An 18,307-nucleotide genomic window follows, 5' to 3' on the forward strand; every position below is an offset into this window, starting at 1 on the left:
AATGTGAATAGACAACTAAAGAAAACCAAACTACTTGGGCAACAACTTACAAAGTTCAGACATTTTACCATAGGACAAAACTTGAAAGTTTATTGACCTTATAATCCATAAGTGCAGGCATAACAATTATATCAAAGATATACTGATCACATTTTAAGTATCAGAGAAATGAGAAACTGCTCACCTTTCTTGGAAATGCTTTGAAGGAATTAAGCCTGCCCTGGGATTGGCATTACCTTCAAGCTTGGCTTGCCACCAAGTTGCATCATCCTGGCTCATGATCTGAAGAATATCACCTTTTCTGAAAGGAAGTCCAGCTTCTTTACAGGGAATTGCTTTATCCTCAGTGGGATCATAGTCAAACAGAGCTTTCATGAAGATCTGGAAGAAGGCGGCCTTATTTGTAATTAAATGTCTTATTACAACCCCCAGTCTCCGTTTTTATTGCTTATTGGCATACAAACAACATGTGTAAAAATACAATTGTAAAACACATTTACATATGGGTACAAAATATATTTCAGCCAGCAATCTCAGTAAGTCCCTTTTTCTGAGTAAAGGACCTCTTACCTTTCCTTCTTTAGATGCAGTTTCTTCTTTGATACTGGGTATAATTTTAAATGTAATGGCTCCTTGCGACTGGGACTAAAAGGATGTCAAAAACAAATTATTAAAGCATTCAGTACAAGTTAAAGAAAAACAATAAGGAAGGTAGAGCTAATGTAACTTGAAGTGCTAGTTAACATCCGAGTACCTCTTTATAATAGGCTGTGCTACGATATTCTCTTTTGTCCTAAAAACAGACACGTTCTGATAATTTATGCAAAAGTTTGTTAACAGAGTGTTTACAATCAAGTGGTGTATAAATTGTTATGGATTTTAAAAAACAAAACCATAAAATAAAGAAGTGAATAGCCTCTCTTGATCTATCAAAGAGTTAATGAACCAAGAAATAAAGGATATAAAAATAACCAATGCAAGAAGAAAGGCCAAGTCAGGCAGGAGGAAAAAACTGAGGACTGTGCCTGCCTCCCAGAGTTCTTTGCTCCTGTCTCCATCATGTGCCAGGGGTTGTAACACAACCCATAAGCTCATCATCAACTACCTTAAATTATTCCATTTGTAACCTACCAGAATTTGTATAATTTCTTCTGGTTTTTTATCATCTACAGGAATTCCATTAACTTCCTTAAGTTCATCGCCAACATGAATGAGACCTGTGGAGCATATTTGTTTAATAACCATTTTAAAGTTCAATACAATTGTGCATATCTAACACTGTTTCAAGTCATGGTCATTCCTACTTCTCAAAGCACAACAGATTTCTACTTCTCTTCTACCCAAATGCAATTTTATAGCAAGGTCTTTCTTTCTGTCTCTCTCTCTTTGGGAAGGCAAAAGAGAATTGTGTTTGTAGTTGTTTATTTTAACATTACTATAGTTTTATTGTAATGTGATTGTTTTTAATCTTTCTGCCCAGAGAATCTTTGTTACAGGAGAGAATATAAATGCTTAGTGCACAGAAGTGCTCAACTGTGAAACTGCGATACAGAGAGGCTGATTTGATACCTTCCTTCTTGCTGAGTTTCTAAATGTATTTCACTAATGAGATAATTTTCAAACTGCTAAATTGCATCCATAATACCAAAATCCTATCAGAGATCCTATCACAATAATCTAACATAATATACATGGCAGAAACCACAAAAAGGTTTCTGGATGCAATTACCTACTTTTACCAAGCAATTTAGAATTCATTTGAAGCACTAGGCTGGCCATCACATCCCAGCAATCACACTTTTAAACATTCTTACCACTTCTATCTGCAGCACCTCCACGCATTATTCGAGCCACAACAACAGCTCCAGTCTGTTCATCCCTTTTAATAGTAGCTCCCTTTAAAAATAAATTGAAACATTATTATGATTTAATGCTGGGCTACACTGAACAGTTTTCTACCAGCAACCTTTCAGTAACTTGAAGAAGGTAACTATATTTGAGATTCCTGTCTTTACAAATGAAGTTATCAGGACCCCTCTATTCCCTGGGTGTTAAAGTATTTGTGAGGTGTTCGAGTACTGAACAATGAAAACATTAACACTACATATAGAAGACTGCAAGAGGCCAGATTTTGTTTTTGTTTTAAAAGACTACATTCAGAGGAGTTTTCCACATCTCCCACATTATCTGTGCTTAAAAGAACATCCCTTTTTAGAACACAGTAATTGCTATTTGGACTAAGGCATCTTGGGGAATCTTTGATAGTTTCACCAAGCAAAATTAAGTGACCTGAAAACCATTCTACATTTCAGTACTGCTTTGGAAAACACATGGTGAAGGATTCAGTGTTTTTAAAAAGTGGAATATTTCTTACATTACGGTAACTGTTTTTACAATTATAAAACAGGTACAAGACAAGTGCAGCAGCATGAACAAAGACATATGTAGGAGATGGCTGGTGTGGAAGCCTACAGGAATGAGTTACTACTTTCATTCACACTACAAATTACCACCACCAAGCTTTCTCTGCAGTGATTTGTGGCATAGAGATGGGTTGAAATGGAAACTGAACTTTGAAATCTAAATCTAATCTGATCTCCTATCAGCCCAGAGAGCCAGAAAGCCAGGGGTGGGGAATATCAGGTTCAGAGACCCAATGCAGCCCTCCAGGCCTCCCTATATATCCTTCTGAACTCTTCCCAGGTCACACCTCTCTCCCCAGACCATATACCTAACCAGCCTTGCTGAAGTGCTTTCCCCTAGCTGCTGGAATATATCTCTGAACTGCAATAATTTCTACTGCCTGGTGGTCATTCTTCCTCTGGTCACTGCTGTGCATACACATCCTGACTGCCTGTCTCCAGGCACTGCAGTTGTCTGCAAGGGATTCCCACACAAAATTGCCAGCCTTCATGTCACATTTGCAGACATCTTTATATGGCAGAGCTGATTTGCCAATGGACCTGGTGCATAAAGCCAGCTCCCCATAAAGCACATCCTTGGGAGCCTGCCATCTTCCATTCTGTGGTCATGACCAAGCCAGGGTTGATATCACTGAGACAGAAGTGTGAACATAATGGGAATTGGGGCCTGGAAGAGTACATCTTTGTTCGAGATTCTGTCCTGCCATGTGATGTCCAAAATCATCCTGATGCAGCGTATTTGGAAAGTGTTGAGGCATCGCTCCTGGAAGGGTATAAGTTGACCACAACTCACTTCGATAAAGCAGCATGCTTAATATGTAAGCATGGTCAATCTTAATCTTGGTATTAGCCATTGCATTGCATTTTCCCATACCCTTCTGGAGAGGCAAGCCAATGCCGTAGCTGCCTTACCAATATGTCTGCTCAGCTCAGTGTCAATGAAAAGGTTGCTGGTCACAATGGAGCACAAATTTTGTGCACCACTCATATTTATTAGTACCTCATCAATTTCCTACATTTCCTACCCCATTCCAAGAGACACTCATAGCCTTTCCTCCAACATGCAGAAATGTTATTTCAAAGTCCCCCTTATTAGTGTATAATTTGTGCACAACTGTGCAATGACACCGGCTCATATTTTTGAGTGTCAGGTATGATTTTATTGTTATTGGGGTTTTTAAAAAACAACAACTTACCAGCGGTTCTCTATTTTTCACTAGCCTGATTATTTTCACAGAGTCTTCATCATCATCAATATCATCAGGCATGGGAGGCAGCACTGGGTCGTAGTTCTTTTGGGCCACAGTATCATGCACAGAAAGCAAAGCCTGAAAAAAAAATCATAAAAAACCCCAATTCACAATTGGACCTTGATAAAATGGAAGTTTACCACTTATGCAGTTTTGCTATTACTATTGCAGGGCTCACATCTGACCATTTGTCTGGTGCTACGTTCTTGTCTCAGCCTATGGACAGTACTTTCTTTCTTAACTGGAAGTGTGAACAGTACAGTAGTGAAGTACTTGTCTGCGTAAGTTACTATTGGAGTAAGCTACACCTATTTGAAAAGAAAGTGGAAACACACTCTGAAACTGTTTGAACATAGCAGGGAGAGAGCAAAAGAATATTTGTTACATCTTTTCCTTCATTTGGTTTGGAGGACACCTTTTATTAAAGTTGGCAAAACTATAATACAATTGTAAATTCCTTAGGCATGAATAAAGAGGAAGTTATCCCATGCAAGCTGAAGTCTTTAATCTTTTCATTTTCTTTCCATGAACAAAGACTCTGTGTACCTTACAACTTGTCTTTACATCAGAGGATGCTATTGGAAAATCTTCTACATTTCCAGTTTCACAATCTAAAAGTAAGATCATATTCACACAGGCAGCTCTGGAAAAGTTATTTTGTTTTAGCTACAATTCTATGTGTATGATTCATTAATATAAACATGTTCCATATTTAGAACTTTAAAGGAGGTATGATTCAAATTCCTATACTACCTAAACATAAATATTGATGTTCAACTAAATTCTTAGACATGATGAGTCTGGAGATGAGTACTGAGAAACCTTGCCATGTCTAGATGTGGTACAATATTTTTCAGATTAAAGCATTGATCATTTATCATTTCACAATGCATAGCTCTGTAAAGAAGAATAATGCAGTTGGTAGAGCACGAGACTCTTAATCTCATGGTAATAGGTTCAAGCCCCACTTTTGGGCAAAGGATTCCAGCACTGCAGGGGGTTGGACTAGAAGACCCTTATTGTCCCTTCCAAACTCTACAATTCTCTGAAACATTTAAAATGCCTGTTCCTAATTCTAATTCAGAAGTTTACAAAGTGGGGTTGATCACAATAACTCCACTCCAATGCTATTACTTGCTCCTGATACTGTCAAAAGAATACTGATTAGGGGTATTAAAATGCCACTAGTGTAACTCAGCTGCATATTTATATTTGTATATATATTATTTGAAATCATATTAGGCTATTTTCTCCTTAACTATTTCAGTTTTATTGTTGCATGTAACTTCCTGTAACAAAAAAAAAAGGCAATTTCCCATCCTGAAAATATTTTGAACGTTTTACATCCACCAGTCAGAACTGTTAGTCATACAGAGATGGTCAACACAAAAGTAGTGACTTTTTGCCTTCTTACACTCCTGCTTCCTCCTGCTCAGGGCTAGTAACCTAAGGATATACTTTGGATTGTCTAGCTATTCTTAAAGTTCACACTTCATGCCATCTGTTTAAAATTCTTCCCGACTGCACCTCTTGCCACCATTTTACTAATTCAGTTTTCCATTCTTTCAGAAGGATAAAAATGAGTTTTTCAATCATCAGGAGCTTTGGGTAGCGTCCAATGAAATTATCCCCGAAGCACAAGGATCTCTGTCTGTGCAGGAAGACTTCCCCTCTTTCTCTCTTCTCCCCAACCCCAAGCTGCTCTGAGGGTTCTCAGATTTGAAGGGGGAGGGGGAGCAGCCCTGTTGCACAGGTAGAGGCCATTGTGCTAATGGGACAACTGCATCTGATAGAATCCCTTTGTCCTTTCATTATCAGGTTCCATTTTATAAAACAAAACAAAACCCTAAACAATGACATTGTAGAGCCATTCACAGCGGAAGCAGACATATATGCTGCCATGATCTCTAGTCAGAAAATTTCTGCAGGCTTGTAAATTGCTTCAAGGAGAAAACAAGCATTTTGGTTACTTGTAGTTGTTTTGCTCTGGTTGTATGCAAATTGTATCTGCAATTATGATATTATATAAAATAAAAAGGACACCTGAATCTGTAACAGATATAAATGTTGCAATAAAGGGAACATCATTTTTGCTGCTCCATCTAAATGATCTGTACATAGTTCAGGGTTAATTTTTTAAAATAAAACATCCAAGAGGAAAATTATGTCATTTTCTTTTTCCTTCCTGAGTGATCTGAGATAGATATTTGATTTGTTGTTTTCTGGCTTTACAGTTTTCAAAGAGACAGATCTGTTGCTCGATTTATGTGCGCAGATTTTCAAATTCACTCATAGCAACCTGACACACCATGAGTACCCAGTTATTTATGTATAAATAAATATGACATAAGAAGCTTATGTTTTACTCCACAAATGGCAATTCATATACCAAACTGAGACAGGTCAAAACAGTGTACGTCATTTCATACAACATCTTTTTATATATAATGGCAGAACACTTAAGGAGCTGAAGTGCAAAGCTAATCAAAGGCAGGAGCAGTTCTCCCACTAGCAGACCACTGATCCTGGGAAGACCAATGCAACTTCCACTTTATCGACACTCGTGACAACCTCCAGGCAGGTATGCACCAGCCTCATTAACATCCAGATCCAGAAATCCACAAGCATTTCAATAGACTTTGCGTATGAGCTCAGCAACCACAAATAATTGGTTTTGCAGCAGGTTAAACTGTGATCACCTCTATCCTTGCCAACTACTGCATCAGGGCCATAGGCTTCTTTGGTATTAAGCAGTACAGCCAAAGTGTATTTTACACGAATAATGTTTCTATTTTAGTTGCTTCCTATGAAAGTGTAATATCTTTGTTTCAAATAAGGGTATGATTAACAAATATGTCATGGAACATTCTGCTTTGGCCTGTAATTAATGCTTATAATAATCTACCCAAAGTTTCTTATGAATCCACTGAAGCCAAAAAGAAACCACTGAGGGGGAGACAAGCCAATAGTGTAATAGTATTTTCCTGGCTTGGAGCAAAAACTTGTAATTAACCATGAAGCTCATCCAGCAAAGGATGGCATGTATTTTGAAATCCACTAGATTCTTTGGCTTAGATGTCATTCTGTGAAGGTATGGTTTATTTGGAATTTTAATCCCAGTTCATATTGATTACCCAGGATTCACTTAGGGCACACAAAAATACTCCCCCAATACATTTCCCAACAATTTGCCCAATTAACTTGCTTCCACCCCAAACACTGTTTAAGACATTAAGGCAATTAATTTAGATAAATATCCCAGGGTGATAAGTTGCAAGAGGATAAAGGGCCTTTGGAAATATGTTTATCTGCAACTCCTAGCAAGTGATTTCAGGATAAATAACTGCAATTTACAGAGGCAATAGAACTGCACCCTCTCTATTTCTACCTATCAAAAGCCAAAAGTCTTACTGTCTGGCTCCAGGCAACAAAGAGTTCTACACTGTGCAGTAGCTGCCAAATACACCTCTGTGTGTCTCTGCTGACCCTATTGTGACAATTCTTAAAGAAGGAGACTCAGTTCAGCTTCTGGCTGCCTCATACATGCAAAACAACTGCATTTTCTTTCCATGGAAGTATGCACAGGATTGTATGGAATGGCTTCTGTGTAAACCAGCTTCTACTGGGATACAGCCTGCAGCAGCTATCTCTGCGACTGCAGTGGTTGTAAGAGTTGCCCCATTCTTAGAAATGGCAGGTGCAAGTAATATCAGCACACAGTCCTTTGAGGAATATATGGAATTTGATATGCAAAGTAGCTTTGGTGCTTTATTAAAATGTTCATTAAATCTATTCAGAGTGGTAACTGAGAAGGAATTTGCTTTAAAACAAAATTAAACTTGGCACAATTTACACTGAAATTTAACAGAGGTATATCTTTAATCAGTATAAATTTATTGAATGGAAGAACTTGGCTGTTTCCCCAGTTGTTGGGGTTTGTGTGTGTGTGTACATTACGATAGAAAACTGTATGGAAGAGAGACTGCTTTAAGGTATTATACGCAGCATATGTCTTGCCTTCATATTCAGGCAATGTTAGATCTGTACAACTGTTTATGCCATTTTACTTTCTCTCCCAAGAGTGCCACAGCGGTTTGCCAGCACTCCTTGTTTCTGCACTCCTACAGAAAAAAAGCCAAACAGAGAGTAACAAGGGACAGGAAGAAGCGCAAAATGTGTCTTAATGGAATTAGTTACAAATACAAGCAAGTGGAGGCTACCTGTAACTATGTAGTCTGCTGCTATCTGCTTCTTGCAGACAATGGTAACAAGCAAAATATTTCTTCTTGGCATATTTGTCATGCAACAAAAATGTGAAGTTGCTTTGACTTAGCACTCCCCCAAAGGCCAGCTTAGATGCAAGGTATGATTATCTGCTGATGAAGCAACACAGACTTCATTTTTTTCCACCAGAATATCCAATTGCACTCAAACACTACAATTGTTTTGCAAATATCAATAACTAACCATAATGTGTGGTAGAACCCTTTTTAAACTACTTAAGGAAATCCTGCAGTTTTGCATATCCACATGGACTCAATAAATATACAGCAAAATCCTTAGCAGACTTTGAAAGCTGAGCGAAGCAACCGTGTGTTCATTTCAACAGGTGCAAGCAACACATCCTCACCTTGAGATTGGGTTTTGACAGTAGTTTCAACAATTCTCTGATCTCACCGTTTAGTGGTTTGCTCTGCAGCTCTTCAGCCAGCTGCAAAGGGGATTGAAGTGACACAAAGAACATTAGCAAGAGCATTGTTTTACTCAGCGTGTCAGTGACAACCAGGAATCAATCCTGTTCAAGGTTATTACTTTCCAGTGTGTTCAGCATGAAGAAAAACAGACTATCAATCATTACTCTTCATTTTCTGGCCCTTATGCTAAATTCTGGCCAGGTCTTTCAACTGAGTTTGACTAAAGTAATCATATCTGGCACCCGCACACCCAGATCACATTCTGATTTATAGCAATGAGGGCAAATCCCTGCACTTCATCTGAGTGAATGGTCCTTTGCGTGCAGACAAAGGGCTGCTTGTAAAAATGACTGGATCAACCATTGACACTGTCTATAAAAAACAGCTTCTGAATGAAGTGGAGAAATCCACATTGCTTCCAAATCGCCACAGTAGCTATTCTGTTTAGGGCTGGGATAAGGAAGCAGAGTGCCCATATAGTGCTAGTATTCTCAACTTTATCATGTTTACATACACAGGACAACTAGCTTGTTAAATGTCAGAGAAGTTAATCACAGGAACATGGCTTGTATTAGGTTACCAGATATAAAAGCATTTAAAAGGCTGAAAGATCACCTTCAATAAGAAACCCAATCATATATGGGCTATATCACAAAACACTACCCTGAAAATACAACAGGTTAATCGAATGGCAGGATTACTCAACTCATCTGAAAATTAGTTTTAGGCTTAACATGTTATGCCTGCTACAGGATTAAAACAGAGATGGGGAATCTAACCCTCCAGATGTTGCTGGGCTATGATTGCCTTCATTCCTGACCACTAGTCATGCTGGCTGGGGGTGATGGTAGTTGGATTCTAAAATCATCTGGAGGTCTACAGGTTCTCCATCCCTGCTTTTGAATAAAGGAAACAAGGACAGGGTATATTTTAAGTTCTCGGGAGGGAGTCTCTCAGTTTGAAACATTCTTGTTCTGAATTTTGCAACACCTCACAATGATGGAACTTCCAGCAACAATGAAAGTGAATCTGCAAAATTGTGTGTATACCTCTTCTGGCCTGAAGCAATTCTGTGTATGATTATTGTCAAATAATTTTTTAGAGTGCCGTTACCTACAAGAAATTACAATGGGCAACCACACAAACCATCAATGTATTCTCTATATATTGTTTACAAAAAAAACCTGTACTGTACCAAATATTGCCCTTGAGTGTGCTCCCACTGTGTCAAGCATGCATGGGTTTCACTTAAATCAGTTTAACTTGCTTTTTATTCTGCCTACCTCAAGCTCTGTCATAGTTTATACAGGTGTGCACACAATTCATCAGGGCTGTAGAATTCACCATATAATGCAGAAAAGGCAGGCTTGATTTTTATTAATAAAAATTATAGTAGCAGGAAATTAAATACTCTATCAATGCCAACCCGTCTAGATTTTAGTTTTTAGTTATGAAAGTAATTTGGAAAGCTTTAATATATATAAATCTCTGCTTCTTTTTTAAACAGCTATTTTCTGACAACCCCTTCCTATATCTTTCATAAGCCTCATTTCTTTTAGTATTATCAGTCATTTTTCTTATTCTGTCAGCACTTCAGCTATATCATTTATCTTTATTTTTAGAAAACATTCCTCTTGACTATGACTCTCATAACACACCAGAAGCTAACAGCTTCACCTTCAATGTAGACTTCTAACCTGCCATTTTTCTTTTGTGGTACCAAGGCTGAACAAGAGTCTATCTAGATGCTGTGTTATTATAAAAGAAACATGTCTAATAAAAATCAAAACAACATTAGCAATCCTGTGATGACAAATCACTGGAAACCTTTGCACACCCAGCTCACACGGTCCCATTCATATACTGATTCTATACTCTGCTTTCAGACAGTTTGGGGAAATATGGTGCCAATGGTCTCATCAGGGACACTTACATCATCTGCCAAGGCTGATGCACCATGCAACATGGGCACAGGGCTCTGTTTTTCATAGTAATGCAGTTTTTCATGGATCTAGGAGATAATGGAAGAAAGCAGTTTACTTAGCAGTAGAAGTAGAGTCTGACAACATAAGTTGGCAAGTTAAACATTTGCAAAGAAACAAACTTACGGAAGCATTTAGCAGTGAACATGTAGATATAATTCATCATCAGCTTCTAGTGAAGCACTGAGAGTATGAAGTCAGATGGAAAAAATGTTGAGTATGTAGACAAACCCACAGAAAAGTTAAACATTTGCTATTCCTTTCCCTCTTTTAGGTTTTCTGGATTTATATTTCTCACATATTTCCTTCCTTATCATTTACGTCTTTTCTTTCAATCCATATGCCCCAAACCATTTTTAAGCCAACTCAAAAATGTAGCCATCACCACACCTTAAGGCAACAATATCTATTAATTCATTATCAATTGTATGAAACAGTACTCCCTTTACCTGTCTGAAGCAAAATTTCATTGTATAACCCCAATTTTTTCCTTATCATAAAGACAAGAGTGCAATCCTATGCATGTTTACTCATAAGTAAGTCCTACTGTTTTCAATGGAGCCTAATCTCAGGTATGCAGGTTTTGGTGTCCTCGGGTGTCTTCCCGTGTAAAAGTTGGGGTGTCTAGGCGACGTTTCGACGAGGTCTCACTCGTCATCTTCAGGCTGGTGCTTTCGGCTTCTTGTTACTGGAACAGAGCAGGATCTCAGTGTTTGAGTTCCTATAAATACTGTTGAGGGGGTGTGGTGTATAGCCTCCAATGTTCTGGGCAGAGAGGAAGTTCCCAGGCTAGTGTGCCTTTTCTTCTTTTGTTCCTTAATTACTTGAGGGATATCTTGAGTGATTTCTTGAGTGATATCCTGAGTACCACTTAGGTGGGTCATTAGGTGTGGATTAGTTGCTAAAGTCTTTGTGTCTTGACCTCTTGAACTTTGTGAAGAGTTTTTCTGAGAAGATGGCTGTACTGCACTTAGCTGTGCTCTGGCTTGGCTTCGTGTATAGGGGCGAGCTGTGGTTTTGTGGCCTGTGTCAGCCAGATCTGTGTAGGGATTGCAGGGGGGTGCAGCATCCGGAGGTGCCACCATGGTTTGGCTACTGGATGGTGTCTGTAATTTATCTGTGGAGAGGGTCTGGGTTTGGGTCTGGTGTGGTTGATTGGTGATGGCGTTCTGTGTGCCTCTGGATCTGGTGTCAGTTTTTGTGGGGAGGGCTAATTTCCAGATGTCTGGCAAGCGGGATGTGTCGTCACGCTTGTTCATGTTGTGAGGGTGTTTCTCTATCTCGATGCTGCACCCCCCTGCAATCCCTACACAGATCTGGCTGACACAGGCCACAAAACCACAGCTCGCCCCTATACACGAAGCCAAGCCAGAGCACAACTAAGTGCAGTACAGCCATCTTCTCAGAAAAACTCTTCACAAAGTTCAAGAGGTCAAGACACAAAGACTTTAGCAACTAATCCACACCTAATGACCCACCTAAGTGGTACTCAGGATATCACTCAAGAAATCACTCAAGATATCCCTCAAGTAATTAAGGAACAAAAGAAGAAAAGGCACACTAGCCTGGGAACTTCCTCTCTGCCCAGAACATTGGAGGCTATACACCACACCCCCTCAACAGTATTTATAGGAACTCAAACACTGAGATCCTGCTCTGTTCCAGTAACAAGAAGCCGAAAGCACCAGCCTGAAGATGACGAGTGAGACCTCGTCGAAACGTCGCCTAGACACCCCAACTTTTACACGGGAAGACACCCGAGGACACCAAAACCTGCATTCCTGTACCCGTGAAAATCTACGAAAGCTAATCTCAGGTATATATACATAAGATTTCATCCTTAATGTATTCAGCTGGCTCCCACCAGTGAGGACAACAGATAGGTCATTGCGGGATTATAGTTATAGTAGCACTCAGCACTTCCATCTTCCCATTGTTGCCTTCTATATATTTTACACCAGCACTTTATACTTAAGGACTTGCGATATAAAAGAAAAAATAATAATTCACATTTATTCATTTTCAATAAACATAGAGTCAAAACTATATGCATAAAATATCTCTGTAGAAAATTCTAAAGATAATTAATAAATATTACATTCTGATAAACAAATGAGAATAAAAAGTACTTGTGATGTATCAACACTTCAGATCTTAGCATCTTGTGTAATTGTTTATTGCCATCCCTTGAATGAAGTGGTGGAATTAGCACTTTGTTCTGTTTTCATTTTTGTTTACAGTAGTATAATAAAACAAAACAAAACAAAACAAAACACGACAGGTACATATAAAACACAGTATTTTAAAACTGTCAACTGCCTGGCTATACAAAATAAGCAAACATAAAAATGTCTTCATTAACCATACCATCAAAGCTACACGGGGTAAGTTGTTCTATAAAAAACACAGTGCACTTAATCTGTACAGTGGAACCTTGGGTTTCAAACGTAATCTGTTCTGGAAGACCGTTTGACTTCTGAAACATTTAAAAACCGTGGATCAGTGGGCAGTTGGCAAAATCCATTGAAAAACACGCAGCAGAAGCCATTTGACTTCCAAGGCACATTCAAAAATGAAAGCAATTACTTCTGTGTTTTTGGCGTTCAGGTTCCGAATTGTTCGGCTTCCGGGACGCTCGAAAACCGAGGTTTCACTGTACTAGAAACAAGGTCTTAGTGTTACAGGTCCAGTTCTCTGGAATCAATAACCAGCTGAAATCAGACAGGTGCCTAGAGCGATGATGTTTCGGTGCTTACTGAAAACATTTTTTAAAGGAATTTTTTTCTTGAGGTTTACTCAAGTCTTCTATGGAAGATCAATTTTATATCTGATGAAACTCTTTCATTGTCTTTAAAGTCCGTATGGATGGTTTAATTGTTTTAGTTTGTAGCATTGATTTTATCACTCTTGGAACATGTGTGCCTATGTTTTATTTGGTTTTAAACGCCAGGACACCTGTGAGCATCAGGTTGGCAACCCCTGAACTAGTATGGAGTAGACTTTTATCAAGGAAACAAAGGAAGGGCTGTATTTCTGCAGTAATGTAAAGAGGGAAACAACACAACTGAAGCTTGAATCAAAATCTCTGGAGGGAATGGTAGCTTTCAAGGTTGTTGAACTGGTATTCTGAACTTTCTGGATTAACCAGGTACCTTGAGGACTGCTTCCACATGCTGATCCAATATCTTCAAGACAACCCTAGATAACATCTGGAAGGAGGGGAGGCATATACCAGCACTTTCAATCCTTTTTGTTGCTAGCTAAGCATTTTCATCCTCAGCCTAAAGACCTCTAGACATTGAGAAGAAAAGTATGGGTCATTTTCCTGAAGCAAATATAAGTCAGGATCCCCAAAGCAACAACCTCAAGTGAAGCATCTACTGGCATCTTTCAAAATTTGTCTGCTCAACTAGTGAGCTACCTTGTCTCTCTCCACTGACATATTCTGACAACAGATTTTTCCCCTGCTCAGTTTAAAACCTTGTATGCCTTTTAGTGAAGTCACAGGTCTTGTGCCTTCCTGCCTGTTCGTATATACTTTTGTAGATACATTGCTGATATGGATCAGTATATCCTTGTTCTTGTTGTATTCTTGAAATCTGAATGATCTCAGCTCCAGATAGGTGATGGGACTCCTTGCACTGTGTTGCAATCTATAAAAACCCATCATTAAGACAGAAAAAATAACTCTCCACTTGCAGCAGACATCAAGCCACAGGACTTGGAGAAAAGGAGGAGTCATAAATAATCCCTGGTAATTTGGCAAGTCAAAGTTTGCAGATTCTGGGTTAAGGATCTGTGAGGAGGCGTAGCATCACCGACTCCCTTCCCCACTACTCCTTCCAAATCTTCACCAGGCTGTACCGTAATTAAAACTTATGGTAGCACAAAACTTAACCACAGTAAATTCTAACCAAGGTTTACTATTAATCTTGATTTGAAGTTAGGGTATGAAACGACTTTGAAATTCTAGTTAGCCGCGGTTAAAAGGTCATTAAAATAATTGTACTAACCTTTCACTTTCAACATTAACTAACAATTATTAACTTTAGTACCATGTTTCAATATGCAAAATGCATATTTAGTTTTATTACTATTTGTTTCTGCCTTCTGCTTTAATATTTTCGCTTTACTTACCGACAGTAGATCCAGACAAAGAATATATTTCAAGATCCAAATTAATAGGAAAGTACTATAATGCAGAAAGGCATTCTACTTTTGCCCATTTGAACAGAATAGTTTAAATATGGGCTATAAACCCCCCTTACTCCTCGCACAGTTTCTTTTCCTTTCCTTTTTTGATATTTCTGAAAGCAACTTTATACTTTGACTTCTTTGTTCCTCACACAACACAATAAAGCAACTATTATTTGAAATTTCAGAGACTTCATTCAAGTGTACTTTTTTGTTCAGTAAGTAAGGAAAGGTTTTGATGACTTTGCTTATAGGAAGAGGTCCCCTTAGTGGGTAGAGGAAATTCACTTTGAAGCCAAACAAGTCACCCTTCCTCCAAGATAAATTTCCCTGCCCCTTTTTGAGCCAAACTCCCTGCTCAGCTACTGCAGAAAGAATGTCCAAAATTGGATGAGGTTTTGTTGCGCACTTCAAGCTCAAGTTTCTTAGAACTTGTACACTCTTCAGGACATTTCGAAAGCTGAATTAATCTCTTCCATTTGAGATGAGAACATGACGCTTTAGCAATAAACCTATTTTTATACATGCACTGTACACAGAACATTACTAAACCTTGTCTCCTTTAAAGCCCGAGATCCCTCAAGAGATCTTTAGTAAAAACATATTTTTGTTGTTTTTAATTTTAAAAAAATGAATTTGCTTGAAAACTTCTTCCCTCTTGGAGTACACTGATTCCTTCCATACACACTATTATTGACATAGCATCAAAGCTAGAAATGAATTCTATTTGACTTTTTAACCTTGAAACTTGCACACAAAGGTGCTTTCAACAGCAGCCTGAAGCACACCCATTATGTTATCCTTTATTCTAGGCTATAGCAGATTACTTCTACAATCTCCATTTCAATGAAATCTACAATTGGCTTCATATTGCAATGCTATTTATGTTTGGTCATTAGCAGCAATCATTAGAAAATGAGGAGCAAATGTGAACCCATGGCTGCAATGCATTATGTGTGTGAGAGAGAAGGAGGTAATATATGTTGTTGTTGTTGTTTAGTCATTTAGTCGTGTCCGACTCTTCGTGACCCCAGGTAATATATACTTGTGTGCAACGTCCTTTATCTGTGAAACCAAGAGCTACTGGTTTTGTAAAGTGGCCATAACTGGAGAACAAAGGTGCAATATTATAAACATTAATCCAAATTAATTAAACAATCCAAATGCTAAAAGTGTGTTGAAAATTCTCTCTCTGTCTCTCTCTCTGTTTGTTTGTTTGTCTGTGTGTGTGTAGTTTACTACAGCTTAATAGTAGTTACAATTATTTTAACTAGTATCTCACTTTCAAAAACAATGCACAATTTTTGTACAATTTTCAATCCAGCAACTTTGTGCTTAAACATTCCTATTTGAAACAGGATGATTTTTTTTCTTAAATGGCAATTTGGCACACACCAATGGCAGACATAGCCAACTCCTCAAAAAACATAAGGCCATATAAAAGGTGGTGTGCCTCTTGCATCACATTCAGAAAGGGGTGTGTGTGTAAAACGTAACAATTAAAAAACATGTGCATGTAAAATACAGAATTCCACCAAAGAGATTTTACAATTTCCAGTTCTTCAGCCCCTTGTTAGATGTTAAAACAGAGAACAGACACCACACGTACAGTGCAAACATATCAAAAGTTGACTCAAATGTAAGTTCCATGGATATGAATGTTACTTATTTCCAGAAAACTAGGTACAGGATTGCAGCCTCATGCCACAATTGGCAGCTGAATTAGATTTCTGTTTGAAGATAACTTCTAACGACACTGTGCCATCTGCACAGCAAACATGTTCCACAAAGTGGTAGCTATTTTAAAACATTGTGGTTAAGAAAATTTTGTTAACAAGAATGTCAACTATAAATTAAGAGAACATAAACATGAGAGCCACATACTTATAACTCAAAACATAGACCAAGTGAAGAGGTCTGTATCTTAAAGATGGTGTGGTGCACTAGATATAGAGATGTAAAGATACATAAGCTACTCTGACAGCCTTTTTTGGCTAAAGTTATACATGTTGTAAATGAATAAATTGTCCTTGTACTTCCCTGTATCTTCTTATGCCCACGCATAAAGTCAGGAGCAGTTTCACTCCCCGATACAGTCGTACCTTGGAAGCTTGAATGGAATCTGTTCCAGAAGTCAGTTTGACTTCTAAAACATTCGGAAACCAAGGTGCGGCTTCTGATTGGCTGCTGGAAGCTCCTGCAGCCAATCAGAAGCCACACCGGACATTCGGGTTCCAAAGAATGGTCGCAAACCAGAACACTCACTTTCAGGTTTGCGGCATTTGGGAGCCAAAATGTTTGACTCACAAGGCGGTCGTCCATCAAGGTACGACTGTATAAGTATCTTTCCAGGGTTACAATCTAATTCTTTGAAGGCAACAACCAGAGAGCAAATGAGTGTATATCTTTGGAAGTAGGAAGTGTTCTATTCAAATTGGAGGTCACAGAAATGCTTGATGCTGCAGCACTGAAGAAGGTAAGCAAGTATTAATTAATCTGATCCATCCCTTGAATGGGAAACCACTGGCAGCCCCATCCAAGAACAAAAGAAACTTTTTTAAAAAGTCATCTTTTATCTTTTTGTTCTCAGAGGAATCACAGAAGTAAGTTTTTCAATGCCCATATTCACTATCAAGTATTAATGATATAAAGGTTGGACTTTGCTTAGCCTTCAGATGAACCCATGTTTACAATATCTAAGAGAAGAAAAGTGAGCCATGATCAAAGAACTGGGATTTCTATATTATCAGTAGCTGTCTATTGAAAAATGTGCATATTACCCTTTTGAAAAATCATTTCTCCTTAAAGGATGAAGCATTCTCCATTCCTATTTCTTTTTGGCTGCATTGCTGCTTCTCTTTAGAACTCTCCCAGCAGCAACTTGGGAGTTGGCTAAAGCTACAGCTGATCCAAAAATATTTTTCTAGATTTTTAACATTTCTGCCACTGATGGATTCCGGGGAATCACCAGAAAGTATGTCACACGTCCCTCTGATTTGCATAGTCCTGCTGGCCAAACATATGTTATAAAATCACTTTAGATTGATGTTTTCTTGCTAATTAATACAAATATTCTCTCCTACTTTTCTTTATCATTCAAAATGGCCAGCTTTAGCTGTTGTTACATTTTATTTTATGTTATGTTAGGATAGAAAAAGGATAAATAGCAGATAAAAGAGAAAATGCTAGTGGTCTTGTCAGATGTTTATTAATAAAATGTTGTAAGTTATTCAGTTATTTGTTATATGGACTTCAAAACAGAGCAGCAAGGTGACCAAATTTGAGGATAACACCCAATTATGTAAGGTGGTGAAATCCCAAACAGACTGTGAAGATCCCCAACCAGATGTCTAAAAATTAGGTGGCTCAATCTTACTTACTAATTTGTTACCCAATGTCTAAGTTGCATATTGGAGCAATAAATAAATCCCAACTTCACATATAAAATGATAGAAGAACTAGCAGTGGCCAACCAGTACAGAGACCCTGTCATCACAGTAGAGAACTTTAACTGTAGGTTTTTTATTTATAAAAAATAATAATCTAGTTTTATGCCAGAAGTAATTAGGAAAGCAACTGAAACCATAATGGCTCTATCTGGAATGCTATCTATAATTCTGGTTGCTTCATCTCGAAAAGAACAACGAAAGAGCTGGAAAAGGACAGCCAAAATTATCAAGAGATTGGAATAACTTTCCCACGAGGAAAGGCCAAAGTTTAAGGCTTTTTAGTTTAGAAAACTATATATCCCCCAATGAAGTTAA

The 18,307-nt window shown here is 38.2% G+C and overlaps 1 protein-coding gene and 1 pseudogene across 4 annotated transcripts in view; both read right to left on the reverse strand.

The window, feature by feature from the left end:
• LOC309353232 (ethanolamine-phosphate phospho-lyase pseudogene) overlaps positions 1-18,307 on the reverse strand; it is a 359,600-nt pseudogene that overhangs the window by 52,686 nt on the left and 288,607 nt on the right. The gene's annotated exons all lie outside the window — the stretch shown is intronic.
• MPP7 (MAGUK p55 scaffold protein 7) overlaps positions 1-18,307 on the reverse strand; it is a 77,067-nt gene that overhangs the window by 25,829 nt on the left and 32,931 nt on the right. For all 3 annotated transcript variants that reach the window (XM_081882441.1, XM_081882440.1, XM_081882442.1), the window contains exons 4-10: positions 10,301-10,378; positions 8,304-8,384; positions 3,620-3,751; positions 1,815-1,896; positions 1,132-1,217; positions 571-645; positions 185-381 (exon numbers count right to left, since the gene is read on the reverse strand). In XM_081882441.1, coding sequence (XP_081738567.1) covers positions 185-381; positions 571-645; positions 1,132-1,217; positions 1,815-1,896; positions 3,620-3,751; positions 8,304-8,384; positions 10,301-10,378 — 731 coding nt within the window. The remainder of the gene's footprint in view (positions 1-184; positions 382-570; positions 646-1,131; positions 1,218-1,814; positions 1,897-3,619; positions 3,752-8,303; positions 8,385-10,300; positions 10,379-18,307) is intronic.

The sequence above is a fragment of the Podarcis melisellensis genome (assembly GCF_964234715.1).
Source record: "Podarcis melisellensis genome assembly, chromosome: 12".
Classification (NCBI taxonomy): domain Eukaryota; kingdom Metazoa; phylum Chordata; class Lepidosauria; order Squamata; family Lacertidae; genus Podarcis; species Podarcis melisellensis.